This window comes from Urocampus carinirostris, chromosome 12 (genome assembly GCF_059441175.1).
Source record: "Urocampus carinirostris isolate Australia breed hairy pipefish chromosome 12, RoL_Ucar_1.0, whole genome shotgun sequence".
NCBI lineage: Eukaryota > Metazoa > Chordata > Actinopteri > Syngnathiformes > Syngnathidae > Urocampus > Urocampus carinirostris.
The window spans coordinates 18,694,205-18,712,686 of NC_142360.1; the positions used below are offsets into that span (position 1 = coordinate 18,694,205).

General features: G+C 37.7%; 1 protein-coding gene across 1 annotated transcript in view; it reads right to left on the reverse strand.

The window, feature by feature from the left end:
* The window catches only part of alg6 (ALG6 alpha-1,3-glucosyltransferase), a 42,742-nt gene that overhangs the window by 17,828 nt on the left and 6,432 nt on the right, over nt 1–18,482 (reverse strand). Inside the window, exons 5-9 of the mRNA XM_088350234.1 lie at nt 18,184–18,266; nt 17,794–17,858; nt 15,118–15,303; nt 14,429–14,564; nt 5,835–5,920 (exon numbers count right to left, since the gene is read on the reverse strand). Coding sequence (XP_088206360.1) covers nt 5,835–5,920; nt 14,429–14,564; nt 15,118–15,303; nt 17,794–17,858; nt 18,184–18,266 — 556 coding nt within the window. The remainder of the gene's footprint in view (nt 1–5,834; nt 5,921–14,428; nt 14,565–15,117; nt 15,304–17,793; nt 17,859–18,183; nt 18,267–18,482) is intronic.

An 18,482-nucleotide genomic window follows, 5' to 3' on the forward strand; every position in this document is an offset into this window, starting at 1 on the left:
TGTTGATCATCGCCAGACGTGTTTTTCAAACATTTAACAAGCCCGTCGGACAGTTGGAAAAAACGATTCTGATTTGCCTCGGTAAGATTCAAGTAACTTTCAAGCTAAAATAGTTTTGATGACCTCTATTGTACATTTTAAACATGTGTATTTTGTTGTAAAAACTGTTTGAGAGTGATGCCAGACTGTGCTTGACAAACGTATTAGATATAAAATGCAGGCAGTCAGAAGAACAAGTCAGTTAAAACTGATTACAAATTGTTGGGAATAGTTAAGTACTTAAGTTAAAGACTTGACCACTTAATGTACTTTACAAAATGGATATCATATTTGTTTCAAGTCAAGTCAAATCACATTTATTTTTATAGCCCTTGATTATAAAAATGTCTCAAAGGACTGCACATGATTACAATTACACATTCGCCTAATCTTAAACCAACATGTGGGCAATGAAAAACTCAAAACCTAAGCGTGAGGAAAAAAGAAACCTTGAGAAGGGGCCTCAAAGTGGTATTCCCCCTTCCAGGATGACCAGGGTGGAATATATTTAGCATTGAGTTACAGTACACAAACATAGTAAACATCAATAAAAGAGAACACCAGGTAACAGGTTGAAATTTGTCCTTAAATTGACTGACAGCAACGACGCCTCAAGCCCGTAAACTTGTCCAACAAGTCCATAACATTTACTGTTCTACTGATGCTAATACTCCTCTTTTTGGTTTTCAGGTTTAAAAATATTTAGTTGATTTTAATTTATTATTAATATCCCTGTCCCTAAAAAAATGGACAGTTTTATTTATAGATTTATGTCTCTACTGACCTAGCACAGTGCTTTATTGGCCTTAAATGTTTGTACAAATTTCCCTGTACATTCAAAACAAGATTTATTTTTCATTCTACCCATTTTCTTGTGTTTATTTATTTGCAAATCAACTTTATGCAAAAATTAAGGGAAAAAATAGTAATGATCGGATTCAGCTGGTACAAAATGCTGCTGCAGCGAGGCTTTAAACTAAGACAAGAAAGTTTGACCACATTATCCCGATTTCAGCTAACCTGCATTGGCTTCCTGTTAGCTTAAGATGTGATTTTAAGGTTCTGTTGGTAATGTGCAAAAACATGCTTGGACTTGCTCCCTCATATCTTTCAAATTTAATTTCCCCCTATGTTCCGGTCTGGAGCCTTCGCTCTGAAAATGCTGGTCTACTAGAGATCCCAAGAGCCAAGAAGAGATCCGCAGTTTCGAGAGTGTTCTCCATTCGGGCCCCGGTGCTGTGGAATGCACTTCCACCTGAGATTTGATCGGCAACCTCAGTGTAACTGTTTAAATCTAGGCTTAAAACACATTTCTATTCTATAGCATAAGAATAACCTATATTTTATGTGGACAATACCTGTGCATTATTCATTATTGTAACATCCATTGCAGCCTGGTCATCCTGGAAGGGGGCTTACCTCATGTGCGGTCCCTTCTCAAGGTTTCTTAATTTTCCTCAAGTTGAGGTTTTTGAGTTTTTCCTTGCCCTCATGTAGGTTTTAGATCAGGGGATGGTGTAATAATAGTCTGTGGTTTGCATTAATCTTGGGTCTGTGTAGCCCTTTGAAACTCTTTGTGATTAAGGGCTATACAAATAAAGATGACTTAACTTGATTATTTGACCAATTGTTTTAATCATCGTTTTGGCACATAATGTGCCAGAAAACCTGTAAAAACATAAAATATGTGAATAATTATACAAGGTAAAAAAATGAGGAAAAAAAGGTGTAAATAACAAAATGTGTCACTAATTTGTAAATAATATGTCACACACATAGCTAACTAGAATATATTTTAAGAGGGGAAAAAGTCAAAAATATAGTTTTATTTTGATTATAAAGACAGGGATAAGTAGTCCTTTATTACAGAGAACGATTAAAACGATTTGTGGTTTTTAAATGGGTTAAACTTTGAGAAGCGGAAATTCTGAAGATTCTGAGAATTTCTAATCCAAAGGTATCTAGCAAACCTTTGGGACAAGCTGGAAATTAATTTGATAATCAGTTTGTTGTTTTACCTTTAAATCTATGATGTCAAATTGAAACATTCAAGCAACATGAGAGCAAACTTGGGCACACTTTTAAAGTAGCGGACTGCGTTTGGTTAAAAATGTAAGTCAAGGGGCCGATCCTGGGGACATGCAATTTTTCTCATTTATGAATAAATATACATGCCGAAATACACGTTTATTTTTATATTTATTTTTAATGAGATTAGTCTCATCAAATTGGTTATGAATTAAAACTATATAACCGGAATATAAGCACTTTTTTAATATTTAGTTTTGTAGTCAGGCTGTAGTTTTTTTTTTTCTAGTGTTTATTTAGTATATCCATAGTAGGACTTTGTAGCATTACTGTAGATGTATTTGTGTAGTAGTAGTAGCTTTGTAGTATTTATGCTGTTGGATTTCTCTATTATAGTATTACTGTAGAGTATTTTTGTTGTATTTGTGAAGTTTTTTTAAAAAAAAATTATTTTCTGAATTAAAGCAAAATAATACATTATGATCCCGTTTCTAAGCACTAAATTTGATATTTGGATTTGCAGTATTTCTGTAATAGGTTTTATGTTTGTAGTTGTCCTGGAAGATATAAATAAACGCAAAAAAGCACAACGAGGGTAAACAACTCTTTGGTGTTTCTGATGTTGAATCGGACTTTGCGTTTATTTCTATCGTTCTGGACGACTCTCAGTTCTCTTATTTTCTAACATTTGTTACCGGAACCGTGAAGAAAAATAGTGTGATAATGAGATAAAAAGGAATATTTTTTCGTATGTCATTCATACGCGGTTACGCTTCAGCGCTGCACTGTCACAACTGGGGTTTGATTCCCATTGAATGCAATGTTTTGCAATCATTGAACAAATACAACAGTATATTGTGAAACCTCATGTAGTATTGCACACGGATAAATATTGTATGCATTTCCAATTTCATCCACACAAGGTGCACCCGGTTATAAGGTGCTCTTTCCAGTTACTGGCCAATTTGGGGTTTTTCATCCTGAAAGGAAGATTACTTCTAAAATGACTTTACCTGACTTGGCCTATACTTTTGGTCAGGAAAAACCAATACTGTATTGTTCGGAGTATAAGTTCCAGATTTTTTTCATAGTTTAGCTGCGGGTGCGACTTTTACTCTGGTGCGACTTATATGTGAAATAATTTTCACATTATTATATCATTGAATTTTAAGTTTTCATTGACGATGAATCATTTTACATTTTCCAACTAAAGCTCAAAAAGGCGACACCGAGGATGAAAATGTCGGATTTAGTGATTTGGAGAGAAACTGATAGTTAAGGCCCGGTCACACAGCCTTTTGCGTCTGTATCGCGGGTAAAATTTTGCGATTTTTTTTTTGCCCGTGGTTGCCCGCAGTAGAAAATGCGCAAAATTGTCCAACCCGCTGTTCATCCGTGGTATGCTCGCAAAACAGACGCCGGCGAATGTTCCGCTTCCTCATCGCATCAGTTCCACGTCATTTCCGCGTGTGGACCTCGGGTATAAAAGCTGCCGAGACGGGCTGTAGAAATCATAACCGCTCAAGACACAGTCCCGTGAAGATCAAGATTTCAAGCTATGGCACCGAAGAAGAAGCCAATATGTTATTATTGTAATAGTTTTTCATTTTTATTTTATTATCTTGTTATGAAATGAAAAGAAATGTCAAGAAATAAAAATGGATTAAGACGAGGTCACTACGGTGACGGGGATCCATGTTCACCCCTAGACGTCTCGAGCACAACTGACGTGTGCTCGGCAAATAGCGCTGTATATACGCGGAGAAAGGCGTTTGACCGTCACACGCGTTACACACGCTAATTCACGTGATAACACCGCGATACAGGCGCAGAACAAACGTGCTATGACTGTGCTCCACCCGCGATTACCCGCTAAAATTTCGCGTCCTACCTGCGTGTAACCACGCCCTGGCCGCGGCCGTAGCACGTCGTTCCGCGTTTGTACCGCGTCATTACCTCGTGTGTACCACGTGTGCCGCCCGCGGTTACCAGTGGTCTAAAGTTTTGAGCAGCGCAAAACTTTTTCGCGCGGCCAACCGCGTGTGAATTTCTTGCCGCGTGTAAAGCACTGCTGTATCTGTATCGCGATCTCAAAGCGTCCAACAGCGTCTGCTTAACGGGCAGAAATTTCTGGCCGTGATTCAGCCTCGATACGCCCGTGAAAGGCTGTGTGACCGGGCCCTTAGGTGAGCATGTTCTTTCTGATAACGTTATCTGAAAAACTCTATTAACTGTAACTCTCATATGTTACGACGTAACTGACATTACCAGGCATGTCAATCATGTGACGTTAGTATACCGTCCACTTACTTAGCCTGTTGATCTCTATTTTATTTTTTATTTCAAATTATCTTTCAAGATGACTTATTGTTTTTGATGTTGGATTTCATCAAATACATTTCCCCCAAAAATGTGACTTGTACTACAGGTGTGACTTATATATACTTTTATTCCTTCTTAATTATGCATTTTTTGGCTGGTGGCGATTTAAAATCCAGAGCGATTTATAGTCCGGAAAATGAAGTACTTTAACAGTTTTAGTTTGGCGGGTCTATTAAAAAGCCTGATGGTCCGGACACCCATGCACTGGAGATATTTCTAGTTTATCTAAAGAACCAATCGCTGACCCCTTCCCAGAGGACCATTAGTTTAACCCTTCAATTGTCACCTTCTGAAGGGTGGGAAGCATCAGAGGAGAGGGATTAAGTGTGAGTATGCGTTGAGAGGTCAGTCAGCAAGTTGAAGGCAGGGGGCAACAATAGAAAGATTTGCAAAACATCACGGCAAGAGGGACAAGGCACGAGCGTCTCATATGTAATGGAGGCGCTCTATAGTCCACAAGGACACGGGTCGTCTTTCACTGCTGATTGATTCTATGTGCACAGTAAACCAACACAGAATCATTTAGCAAACCACCAGTGCCAAAAAGACGGAAGTGCTTTTCATTTGTTTGAAATTCATGACTGTCAAAGAGGTCTGACTTGATCCCAGGACTTAGCAGCCTGGCAAAAACATGCTCATGCAGCGAACATAGGACCTCTAAATTTAGAGTGATAGGTTATTTAAGCGCGGTCGACCATGGCACAACTGTTACATCCATAGTTTCCTCTTTGTGATGTACAGAATCTTCTTTGAAGAAAATGAAATACTGTACAGTAATCTCTTGCTATATCGCGGTTTATTTATCGGGGTTTCGCTATCTCAGGGATTTTTATTATGCTTTGTGTTGTGCATTCTGATTGGCTAAACAGTTACCCTGCCCCTTTTCTGTCCGTATTTGCCTGTAATAAATTATGTTGCGATCCGAGTTGTACGTGTAAGTAAAACAGCTTCACGAACCTACATTCCATATGTGAAACTCTTTTTTTCAATTTCAAGTTTCTCTAAAAGCAATCATGTCAACAAAACACTTTGAACTGACAAAAACACCAAAAGGCAGAGGAAGATGCTTTCTGTCGCCGTTAAAGTTGGAGTTTAAACTTGCTCTGTCTCTTTAGGAATCCCCAGTGGCTACCTTAAGCAAGAGCTACCAAAGCACTTGACACAACGTTTCTAAAAACTTTGACTGTTTGTTCAGATCCTCACAAGATGTTTTTACCAGACTAGATCACAATATTCATAGCCTTGGGCGGGTAGGCTTTGTTTTCCTTAATCATTTGTTGAACGACCCAACCACACAACAACAAACTAACACAAGGAAAAACAGCAGATAAATGACAGTGAAGCAAATAAGAAATTACTGCTTTTTTTATAGATTGGGAACTTACCTGAGGTAGAGTTGGAAGTCAGTAGACAGGAAGGATCTGATCTTTATCAGGATGTTCAAGGTGCACCATGTGTTGGCCACCTTATCCTGTTCAAGTGGACACTTGGTCAGATGACATTAGAACTCATTTGTTATACAAATATGGGTGGGTGATATGGCAATATTAAAATAAACAAGCTAATTTAAAAGGTTGTGTAAAAAAACACAAATAACTGTTTAATAACTACAGTTTTTTAAAATCGACATTTCTCTTTTTTGGTTGGTGTTCATCGGCAATCCAGGGTTCTGTAAGACTTGAATTTCAAGCACTTTATTTTCAAAGCCTACGTTTCAGAAGCTTTTTTTTGGAGGCAGTTTTTGCACAAATGTTGAATTTCATTACCCTAAAGCATCACCTCCAACAGCAATTGTTATGTGCAGCACGGGATTTTGAAAATTTAACTGCAATTATCGAGAATCGTGATATAAAACTAATTGGTCCCTTCATACGTGATACAATTGAATCGTGACCAAATCATATAATAAGGGATCCGTGAACAATTATATATTATATATATATACACACACACACAGTGAAGAAAATAAGTATTTGAAAACTCTGCTATTTTGCCATTTCTGCCACTTAGAAATCATGGAGGGGTCTAAAATTTTCATCGTAGGTGCATGTTGACTGTGAAAGAAAGAAAAATCCAGAAATCACAATGCATGATTTTTTAACAATGTATTTGTGTGATACAGCTGCAAATAAGTATTCGAACTCCTGTGTATCATCTGGAATTCTGACACTTTTAGGTAAACATGTAAGAAACATGATGTTGGTCCCATTTTTTAAAAAAAAGATAAAATACAAGGTAAGATTTTTTTGTAAAAAGAATCTAATATATTTTTACCACATCACCCAACCCCTACATACACATCAAAAACCAAGCACTTATACGTGCTTTAAAGCATGCCATAAACAATTGTTATCCTATGATAAAAGTGTCCTGCTATATTAGTTTCACACATTCCATTGTGTTTGTACAAGCATAGTCATACTGCTAATTTCCATATCATAAATAGACGAACAATGTCAAGTGACTCCTTCAGAAAGTGTGAAAAAGTTCCTTGAAATATTCTTGAGAAAAACTTTCACATGACAGCTCCGAGATGTGACAAGAAGCCGTCTGAAATCATGGGACTCATTTGTAGACTCAGAGTTGCAAGGTCAAAAGCAGGACTGATAGTTTCTGGATTACAAGTGAATTTAGACCAATAACAGGATACAAACAAAAGAAGGCTCCGTTGAGGGAATCAACGAATTTAGAATAGGGGCCAGCAAATTACGGCAAGCGGGCAGATTTAGGCCCGCCAACGGATTTAATCCGGGTCGCAAGACGATGCCAAGAGAAGCATAAGAAAAAAAAAAGAGCCACTTCTAATCAAACAATGACCAGCAGTTTTTAATATACTCTATTGCCTAAGCCACGCACCACTCCACCCACTGTAGCTGTATATGGTGACTAATACTAAACAGAAACATTTATGAAAATGTTATTATTGAAGTTATTTCATTTAATATAGAAGTCTTTGTTATTTAATTTAACTCACCTGGATTTCTTAGCCTGTGTCCCTTTGTGTACCCCCATAAAAATTGCATTTCAGTTTTATTACCAATACCTTTTAATTACCGATGTATTAAATTTCATGTAATAAAAAACCTCTGGAGTAGGCCTTTTTTAATGAAAATGATTACATTTGGTGCTTAAAAACGGAGCTATCACTTTGCTATTACTCTTAATTAAATTTGGATTTTTAAATGTATGTTGGTATTTGTATATTTTGAGTATTTCATAAACAATTGGATTAATCAGTCTTTTTTACAATTAGACAATAACACTTGTGCAAGAGAATACAAATGATTTGGCTCATGTTATCCATTTTCCTCATGTATTGCAGAGGTTTCGGTTTTAAGACTTTTGGCATATACAAAAGAAATAAATACATCAACCAGCTATTTCATTTATCCTGCCCGGCACCTGTAAAAAAAAAAAATCTTTCCGTTTTAGACGATACAGGGTGTCCCAAAATTTTCACTGGTTGTACAACTGTTTGAAGGCCAAATTCGAGCACTTTTGAAAGACTTTCAAAGCCAATTTTGAAATGTCTTCAGAATCAAGAAAATAAATCTTGTGTGAATCATGTATTTTGCAGAGCCACCGATATAGCTACAATTTACGCATCAATTTTTAATCTTGCGTCTGCATTTATCAAGACATGATTTTTACATCTTGAGTAAATCAAATATATTCGTGGATCTGAACAGGACATGTGTAACTATTTTTAGAAACATTTTTACTCATATAGGTATTTGGTTGGATAGACAGTAACATGTATCTTAAATTTTCAGTTGCAGGAAGTTTCAGTTTCCATTCAAATTTACTATTTGGAGACGCTACCCTAATTTTTTGAAGGGCCCATAAAAAATGTCCATAATCAATACATTATACTTGCACTGATACCAATTTAATAATGCCCTGTTTAGATGTAGCATGCCCTTGTCCTCTTAGGCACAAACCGTAAGGGTCGATATGGACTTATACAAACAAATGCTAGTTGCAGTTAATCACTCGGGACGATGAAACGCAAGCGCAAAGCTAAACCACCAAAGAGCAGTCTCAGCGTCATTTTTATCAGACTTGTTGAGTAACATGGCAACAATTGTAAGTATTTACAAGGACTTCACCCAAAATTCAGGCACTTTCTAATCCTTGAAAACAAAACATTAAAATTCAAGCATTTTCAAGGAATTCAAGCACCTGTACGAACCCTGAAGATTGTATTCACATTTTACTTTACATGGCCATTAACTTTTTTTCCAATTCAGATTTTATTTTTGAGTAAGAATGGAGGGTTGTGATCGTGCAAAAAAAATTGTTTCTGAAAACATTGGGAAAATGTGAAAATAAAAGTGAAGTGTTAGGAATCTAATCTCTACGGAACTCACTCGTAAAGCAACTTTCCCCTCAGTTTTTTTTCCAATTTCCAGAATGTTTTTTAGAATTTATTTGCATAAACGTAAGCACATTAATGCCTTTGCTTTTCTTACTTTAAAATTAGATTTGAAATCCAAAACGTATTGGTTATTTAGTCTACATCTGTGTACACGCATGCACATACACGCGCACACAACTAGAAAAACTCAAATCCTATATTTAGTTGAGCTGTTGGTAATATAATTAGTGTCTTGTTTATTGAATAGATCTAAGAGGACTGATATAGATGTGTTTTTCTTCCATAAACCAACGTTTTGTGCATTATATTTTGCTTGTTTTAAACTTGTCAAAATATATAGTAACAAGAGTATGTTGCCACAGGTTCAGAATATGCTTTTACTGCTGTTGAGAAGCAATATTATAAAATTATCATTGGTACCATTATGCACTATATAGTTATATAGTAAAAAAAACATGTTAAGTCAGCTTCATCAAGTTTCTGGTCTCGGGCCATGACTTGAAATCCCATTTTTGGCCTATTTCTGTCTCCCTTCCATACTACAGCTGCTCACAGCACAGCTGTGTGGGCCCTCATGCTAGCCCGGTCACCATTTGGGTTATCCTGTCTCAACTGCAGCCCTCTCTGTTTTCTCTGTCGTGTCACTCCAAATAACTAGCATAGGAATGTTCTTGAATGCCACCTAAAGGCAACACATGAACAGGGTGGTGCAGATTGGGGGTGTGGTTGGTGGAGTGGGCAATTTCCAACACGGCGAAAGTGGCGCTGCTCTGTCATGTTAGAATTTCACAGGGGTGAAGCATTTGGTGCAGTTTTGTAAGCAGAGAGATGGGGGCTTGTTGGCAACCTGAGACGGAAGAATGTAGTTCAGTGGGTAAACTTACAACTGCTCCCACCCAGGAGTCGCCACCACCGCCAGCCAAAACTCCTCCCCTTTAGTGCTACAGCTTCTTATCCTTCTTCCTTGTGACTAGTTCAAGACAGTGTAGCCCAGCAGCCTGTTATGTGGTCATTGCAGGCTCTAGGGCAGTGGTTAGCAACCTTTGCTGTACCATGGACTGGCTTAATGTCGGACGCCCAATAACAAAATTAGTAATAATGAAAATAATTACAATAATGATTAGCCAAAATCCACTGTGTAAACACTTGGCCGCTAGTGGTCTAGAATGTAGCTGATAAAAAAACTGACAAGATCAGCAAAAAAACTGTGGTATTTTCTCTATGGTAAAGATAATAACAATAAACATAGAACCACAGTGTCCTTCTAACATCACACTCATATAAAACGTCACATGAGCAACATCGTTTCTTCCCCAACACACAATGCAACATGCTTAGGTCGCTATGCTAATGTTTACACATACTTTCGAATAAGACAACACAAATACAAAAGGCATGAAAATGCTCGCTAATCATAGGGGCACTGAATCAGTGGGAGCCCTGAGTTGTTTTGCTGTAATGATAAAATCCCATTTTGGTGTTATGGGTGACAATAAAAACAATGGTCTGGTCCGTTCCATATTTTGGTGTTTGGTTGCCATCACTGCAGAAAAGCTTCACACCGATTTAGGTTTTCAGGGTTTTTAGAGCTGTTGTGGCGATATTGAGGTATTCTGCCATTACTTTCATGCAGAAGAAAGTCAAACCGTATGTCTGGAACAAATGGTTCAGTCCCCCATCATTTGCGATCTCCAGCAGTTAATCTTCAATATCACCATGCTAGATTCACTTCAGATTTCTGTGCGGCCCAGTTCCAAATGACCCACGGCCGTGGTACCAGTCCATGGCCTAGTGGTTGCCAAACCCTGCTGTATGACATTGTGCTTTAAAAAAATCAGCGTAATAGTCACAAGGTTTTCATTTTCTGGTATTCACTAAGGCTGCAACGATTGGTTGATTCTGTCAAAAAAAAAACAAAAAACAATGGTAGAAATAGTCATGAATATAATCTCTGCTAGAAGTCTCAGTCTCGAGCTGTAACGTACAAAAATGACAGCAACATTTCGTATGCAAACCAAAACTTCTAAAGTTTGGAAGCATTTTAGCCTGAATATGTCGAATAAAAACACTACTTGCTAAGTTTGCAAAGCATACCTTGCTTATTATGGCAGTACCATGGTGATTCGCGACTAGTTAAAGAAAGCGGTCGAAAATTTTAAGAAAAAAAAAAAACAGTTTGACTTGCCTCGGTCAAGTAACATTTGATTACATGCATTGTGAATTTCATACACGTATATTTCGCTTTAAGAGAGATTAAGCATTTTGCCAGACTGTAGATGTGGGCGCATCAATCAAAATATTATCATCCATACTATGTAAGTACCGGTACTTGAATGGATCAATACTATTGTCAATACATTGCTCGCCCAATACCCTCAACGCATCCGTACTCTCTCTCACCCAGCACACTTGACCACTCTTTGTTTGTATATGTATCTGACAGGCACACTTTTAGCACCTCTCCCTACCTGGCCTGCTGCTGAATCCTAACTGCCAGGCGGAAGAGAAGGCCAAAATCAGCCCTCCCCTACCAGAAGCGAAAAATAACAGAGGTAAACGCGGTGCAGGGTGCGGACTCGTTTTCAACTGCAGAAAAGGACAATCCCAGCTGTAATTTGTATGCTAAAGTGGTCTGCTACTGTGAGAATGCCACAAAAGTACATCAACACATTAAACAAGCTCACCCTGCAGAGAGCAACGACCTACTTCACAAAGGTAAACATGTTATTTACTGTTCCTGAAAAAACCCTGTAAATCAATTGTCACTATCGCAATGGAGCCAATGAGAGACCATTGGCACTTTGTTTGCATTACACTACTGACGTCATTTCCAAATTATTGTGCAAATGAAAGTAATATAGTTCTATAGATGGCATTGTTACACAATATTTGTATTTTTGTTACATCACTGCTTTTTTATTCGACTCTCTTGGCTTTTGCTTTAAAACAGTTGCAATAAAAATATTTCTATTTATTTATTGTTTTATACTTTTCAAATCTTACTTCTCCATAAAATGTTTTTTTAAGCTTTTAAGACCACTGACTGAGAACTGTATATAATTGGTTTTAGATAGGGGATCTTTATTGTATTTTTTGTAAGAATCTGCAGTATGTTCATTAAAAAAATGTATTATTCAATTTGAACAAATGTGTTGATTATCATTTAGCACCTAATTAAATCAACTTTATGGAAAATTTAAGAAAAATATGAATTGAAAATTAATTAATCTAATTATTCGTCTAATCGTTTCAATGGTTGGTCACTGGTCAACTATTGAAATAGTCGTGAGCTGCAGCCCAACTACTTACATGGTGAAACCATTACATCTGAAACATGCACATTCGCTTATTCTCCCCATCTCTCTTGACCTTTCCTAGAATTTGGATTTTCTTATTTCTGATCAGCACTGAAAGACTTGTTTCACACAATGTTTGCTACGCTCTGATGATGGAACCGCTAGAAAGGCACGAGGATGTTTCGCTTGACCTGAATGAAAAAGCAGTGTTTCTACATATGTCACCATAGCCATTAAATTGGAATAGCAATTCAGTGGAAAATGAATGTTAGTTCCTTGAAACTGCTTCATTGTGACTAATCCTTATGCCTATCCAATATATCATTTGATCCTTTCTATATTTTTTTCAACATTTTAAACTAAAAGACAACACAATAATATTTCATCAAAAGTACCTTATTTTACCATTATTATCCTTATATTTTTACCATTTTCAACTGGCTGTCCGAATTGAAATCCTGAAACAAGACTGTGGGCCACTCGCCCACAGTTAAAGAAGATTAGACAAGTAAAGCCCAATTTGATAAAATAGGATGACATATTGTTTTACATATACCATTATCACTACCATTATATTTGAATTAGCATAAAATATTTTTAGATAATCCCAACAAAAAACTTTGTGCTACTGAAGGATTCACAAGTATACATTTTTTGGAGGGACATTGCAACCACAAGTGGCAAGTATGTGTCATTTGTTTGACCCCCATCTGCATCCTCTCTCTCCAATTCCTGCTCTATCTTGAGAATGATACGTGCAGGAGAGTAAATATGTTCATTGGAAGCAATTGGCATCAAAGAGGCCGCTGCACTGCTCATTGATTACATTTTTCTTGTTTTTTACACGAGCCAAACCAGTAACTACATTAAAACTAAATGAAAATGAAATGATCTGCATTTATATAGCGCTTTTCAAGTGAATAAAGACTTCCCAAAGCGCTTTACAATGTGCTTCACATTTACCCATTCACACACACTCACACCCCAATAGCGGCCGTGCAGCCATGCAAGGCGCCAACCTTCTTATTAGGGGTATTAGGGGTTCAGTGTCTTACCCAAGGACACTTCGACATGTAACACGGAGGGGCCGGGATTTGAACCTTCGATCTCTTGATCCCAAGACGAGCGCTCTACCTCCTGAGCTAATGCCGCCCACTAAAATAAATCGGATTCAAATCAAATTGTTTACTGTAGTAGTTCATCGAATTAGTTTAAAATTTTGCTTTTTCTCAGCTATAATTAGCATTGTAGATCACAAACGTTATCATAGGCAATTCTGAACCCAAAAAGTACATTACCGCGTTTGAGCAATGACTGATCAACAGACATATATTTTTGGTTTATATTAAATTAATATACAGTGGAACCTCGGTTCTCGACCATAATCCGTTCCAAAACCCCGTTCCAAAACCGATTTGTTCTATCACCGAAAATCGTTTTTCCCATTAAAAGTAATCGTTAAAATCGTTTCAATCCGTTCCAATACCCTGAATGTTTACCATGAACGTAAACATGAAGCTAACCCAGGCTAATCGTACGTTCGCGTTAGCGTAATCTTCCGTACGAAAGATTACACCAACATGAACGTGTACAACTAAAAAAATCAGGTCGTTTACACGTCATTTAGCACCCGGGTCTCCACAAAAAGTGGTGAGCGGTTAAAGGATAAAGAAAAGAATTATGAATAGGATTTCTTACCTTTGTGGTGGTCTGCAGAAGCCATGCTCTATTCCCTCGAAAGAAGGGAAACTCGCACACCTTCTTCATATTTTGCTATTATTTCTTTCTTAAATGCAATAGTTGTACGCACTACCCTTCTTTTTTCACCTGTAGCAACTTTGCTGCTTGCACCGACCTTCTTCGGAGGCATAATTAGGGGCTAAAACACTCCATCCACCGATATTTAAAGCGAAAGCGAAAAGAAGTGCGCGCGCACGTCATAATAGTTCTTTTACGTCATAACAGAAATTTTGGGTCGAGAACCGATTTGTTCGACCTGAGAGGCGTTCGAAAACCGAGGTTCCACTGTAATCATTTTTAAATCTATTATTGATCTAATCGTTTGTTCCAGGCCGAGTAAAAAATGTTAATTTTGCCTCTTAGAAGAAAACAAATCTTCCTTTTTCATTACCAGTGTCAGCCAGACATAGTAGCTGTGATAAAAGCTTGGCTTTGAAACACAACAGTAAATTGTGAAGCTGATCCTCAGTCCATTACAGCTTACAGGTGCTCAAAAACCATAAGTATAACTGTACCATTATTTGTCAGACACACAACACATTTTCTTTTATTTCAACTCTTGTACCTCAAACAGGCCTCGAGCCACGGGAAAGATTCTCTTCAGCACCTGCAAGATCTGTGCAGGGTCGGACAAGAAAGGCAACCAGCAAAGTGTAAACGTGCCCAACACTGTCATTGTGGCTCTCAGCAACATCCACAACCTGCATAAAGAGGATCACAAAAATATTCAACACAAGTCCGCCATTGTCAACAAATGAAACAACCTTTTCACAGTCACGGTGATTTCCCCAAATCAAAATGTTTATTAAGTTTGTCCTTGGTTAAGAGATATGATCTGTCTTTTTTGGAATGCAGTGAAAGCATCAGCTGAGAGTCTTCATAGGTCAGAGCCTCCCACCGCGATCTTGTCAGCTGTAGCTGGAAAGCTGCTGCACACACGGGCATAACTGAAGAGTTTGGGCAGAGCTAGGGTGTCATCTGGACATATCTTCTCACCAACCCTTCTAATCCTGCTCTCCGTTTGCTTTAAATGCCCTTGGAACATTGTTACTAGATAAATAGACACAAGTAACAGCATCCTAGCTGATTACCCAAGTTATTCTGTCGCACTCCAGTGAACTATGTTTTCTTTCCGAGTGACATAAGGTTAAAACAACATGATGGTAAAATTAGAATTAACTGAACCAAGGTCTTAATGTGCACTGAGGACAACTAAAGCAAAGTTACATCTGTTAGAACATTGGGCACACTCACCCTTCGCTTGATAGGTCACTTCCGACACACTTTCCCAGGATGTAGCAGAAGAAGGGCAGAGCATGGTAGAGCTCCATCTGTTTATAGTTGAGGGCCAGGGAGAAGGCCACTGAGCCCAGTTTATCCCGGCCTAGTCCGAGAGCCACAACACCCCAAAGGGCAAAGCCAAGGCTTACTGAATTGTACCTTTCATTGTTAAGATAAATATTGTAAAAGGCACATTATGCACTATTCAATTAAACCTCCTAGTTGTAAAAAACTTAACTGATTAAAAACAAACAAACACACAAAATTGATTTGAATAAGCAAAAGTACATGAAGTATTGTATAAATATGTGCTTTCTTTAATACTTGTAGGTCGAGACATTGTATTTATTTTGCATATTATGAGGCTCACATATAAGGAGCTCACATGATTCCCCCCATCTTAATGCTACTTTTTCCTCCACAAACCAAAAATGTTGTAAAAGGCTGGGGAAAAAAACGAGATTAAAAATGGTTCAGTTGGGTGACGTTAATTTTCCGTATTGTATGCTTCTTTGTGCTTTCGAGCACTCATTTTCAGTTGCACTAAATTATACGGCATCTAGTCTAATATAAAACGTCCCAGGCTAAAATATGAGTAATTAAACAGGGGAATTTGCATATATCCTTACGTATTATGTAGTACTGATATTTATTTTTTTGTTTGTTAAGATATTTTCAAATCTATTTAAATTTATGTAACTATTTCATTTATTTTATTATTTTAAATAGATATTTATATGTAATATTTGATTTATTGATTTTCTTTTTTAAATACGGTTGACACTTCAACATAAGAGATTAATCCATTCCCAGTTCATGCATATATCTAGAATGGCTCCTGTTTCGAGTGGATTTACCTGATATGAAATAACTGAAAATCAAATAATCCATTACCAACCTCCCAAGGGCATCCATGTTAACCCTTAATAGCTATAAAACCCTGCTTACCAATCACAAAAATACATTCAAATAGTAATTGAACATAAAATGACAGTACTAAAATGAGAGGGATGGGCGCCACCAGGCTGTACTTGCCCAAGACACACAAAAGGAAATGGTGGCACTACGACCATACACCCACTAAGATAAGATGTTGGTGAAAGGTGGTCTGGCTGATGACCCTGCAGAACCAATGAGCACTGGAGTTGGTGCAATAGGCGGGTAATGCCCAGCATGAGCTAAGAGCTTCCAGTACAACACTGTTGTTTCAAATACATATTTATACTAGAATTCTGTTCTAGGAAATAAATATGTGCCACGTCAGAAGAAGCATTAAAACGTTGTTGTCGCGCAATGCTTTAAACAAGGGATGCAAATAATTTTTGATACCGACAATTATTCTGGTGAAAATTACCAAAAAGGCATTTTTGGTTTTGAACGAAAGAAAAAATAAAACCAAATAAACATTGCCTCAAGAACGAGCTTGTGATAATGTCATGTCCAAAGTGAAGCAAGACCTTGAAAGCTGGCTTTCACACAGATCCCACAGAGCTCACTTTCTACAGTTAACTAGTTTTAATTCAGTCCATTTGGCCGGCCAGTCGATTGGTTGGTGCTAAGACAAATTTTAATTTGCTATTATCTTTTGGGAGAATTAAAAAAAGAAGGACATATATATATGACTGGTTGGATCCCTTAACTACACGCGTCATAGGGGCACCATTTTCTGTCGTGTGACTTGGGCAAGTACAGCCTGGTGTCGCTGATCCCTCCCCAGGCCTATATATGTTTCCAACCGGGGACTGTGCTAACCACAGAAAAGAAAAATGTATATGGATTTGTAAATGTATATAAAGTAAATATATATTTTGGTTTTCCGAATTTGTAATTGTGACTCATTTAGTGCAATAGACTCTGTTAACTAGCCCATCATCAGTTCTCCTCACGTTTTATTGTTAATTTTCACACTCCTGTCCATAATAGCTAAAATGCCCAGGAACATGTACTTTTGAAGCATAGAGAAAAAGACTGTTTGGTGTAACAGTTACAAGCTATTTCCTTTTCAACTGAACTTGACTCAAAGTTAATTAAACTTCCTTGAGTTATTCTTCTCTTCTTCTTATTATTTGCATTTTAGATCTTCCGGCAGTTGTACATCTTCTATATTACTTTGTTGTCTAACAAGGTTTCCTTTAGCATCAAAATGCCTATTTTTATGTATGTGAAAAATTAATGCTATAGGTAATTCAAATCAATATATTGTGATATGGGGCAGCACGGCGGCGCAGTGGTTAGCGCGTGTGCAGCACAGTTCTAAGGTCTTGGGAACCTCCTGTGTGGGTTAAAATCCAGCTACCGGACTTCCTGTGCGGAGTTTGTATGTTCTCCCCGTGCTTGCGTGGGTTTCCCCCGGGCACTCCGGTTTCCTTCCACATTCCAAAGACATGCATTTCAGGTGGATTGGCTGGTCTAAATTGTCCCTAGGTGTGAATGAGCGAGCGAGTTGTCTGTCCCTGTGTGCCCTGTGATTGGCTGGCAACCAGTTCAGGGTGTCCCCGGTTCAAAACCGGGTGGAAACACTTGTTGCCCTGGAGAGGGATGGGCGCCACCAGGTTATACTTGCCCAAGATACACCAAAGGAAACCACCTACGACCCTAGTAGTTAAGGGATCCAACCCGACCAACTCACACGACAAAATCAAAGGATACTGGAAATGTCCATGGTCAATAAGAAGCAGCCCCGGGTAGAGAAGGAAGCAGAGCATGGTGCAAATCTGTATGGAGAAAAATATTACATTTTCATAATGCTCCTAAACCTTAAGAAGAATATTCATTAAAGATTCTGCTGTAAAGTTGTGTTGCACATCATATTTTTACATATTTTACATAATTTGACCTTGTCCTTCTTCAGAGGCATAACATAAGACCTAATGCACTTTTGTCTAAATATTGACAAAAACACCTCTGTAAATCATTCATTCTACAGTTCAATGATTATCATCTCTGGGTGACTAATGAACAAGAAATAAGTGGTATTTTTCTTTTGAAATAAATTATTTTTCAATTAATCCTAAAGAGCAACAGAAAATCACGCCTCACCCGTCTTTTAGCAGTCCCATCAATCATCCATAAACAATATAAAGCGACAGCAGGGATGTATACAAGAAGATCTGCGAGAACCACTGAAACAAGAAAGAAAACATTTTTTAACTAACTTTTGAAATATACAATGCTCTCCCTAAGTATTTGCACCCTTGAACTTTGCTACACTTCAGGCTTCAAAGATAGACAATTGACATTTTAAGTCAAGAAACAACAACGATTGGGACACAATTGTGAAGTGGAATGAAATGTATTGCATATTTTACCTTTTGAAAATAAATGAATGAATAAATAAA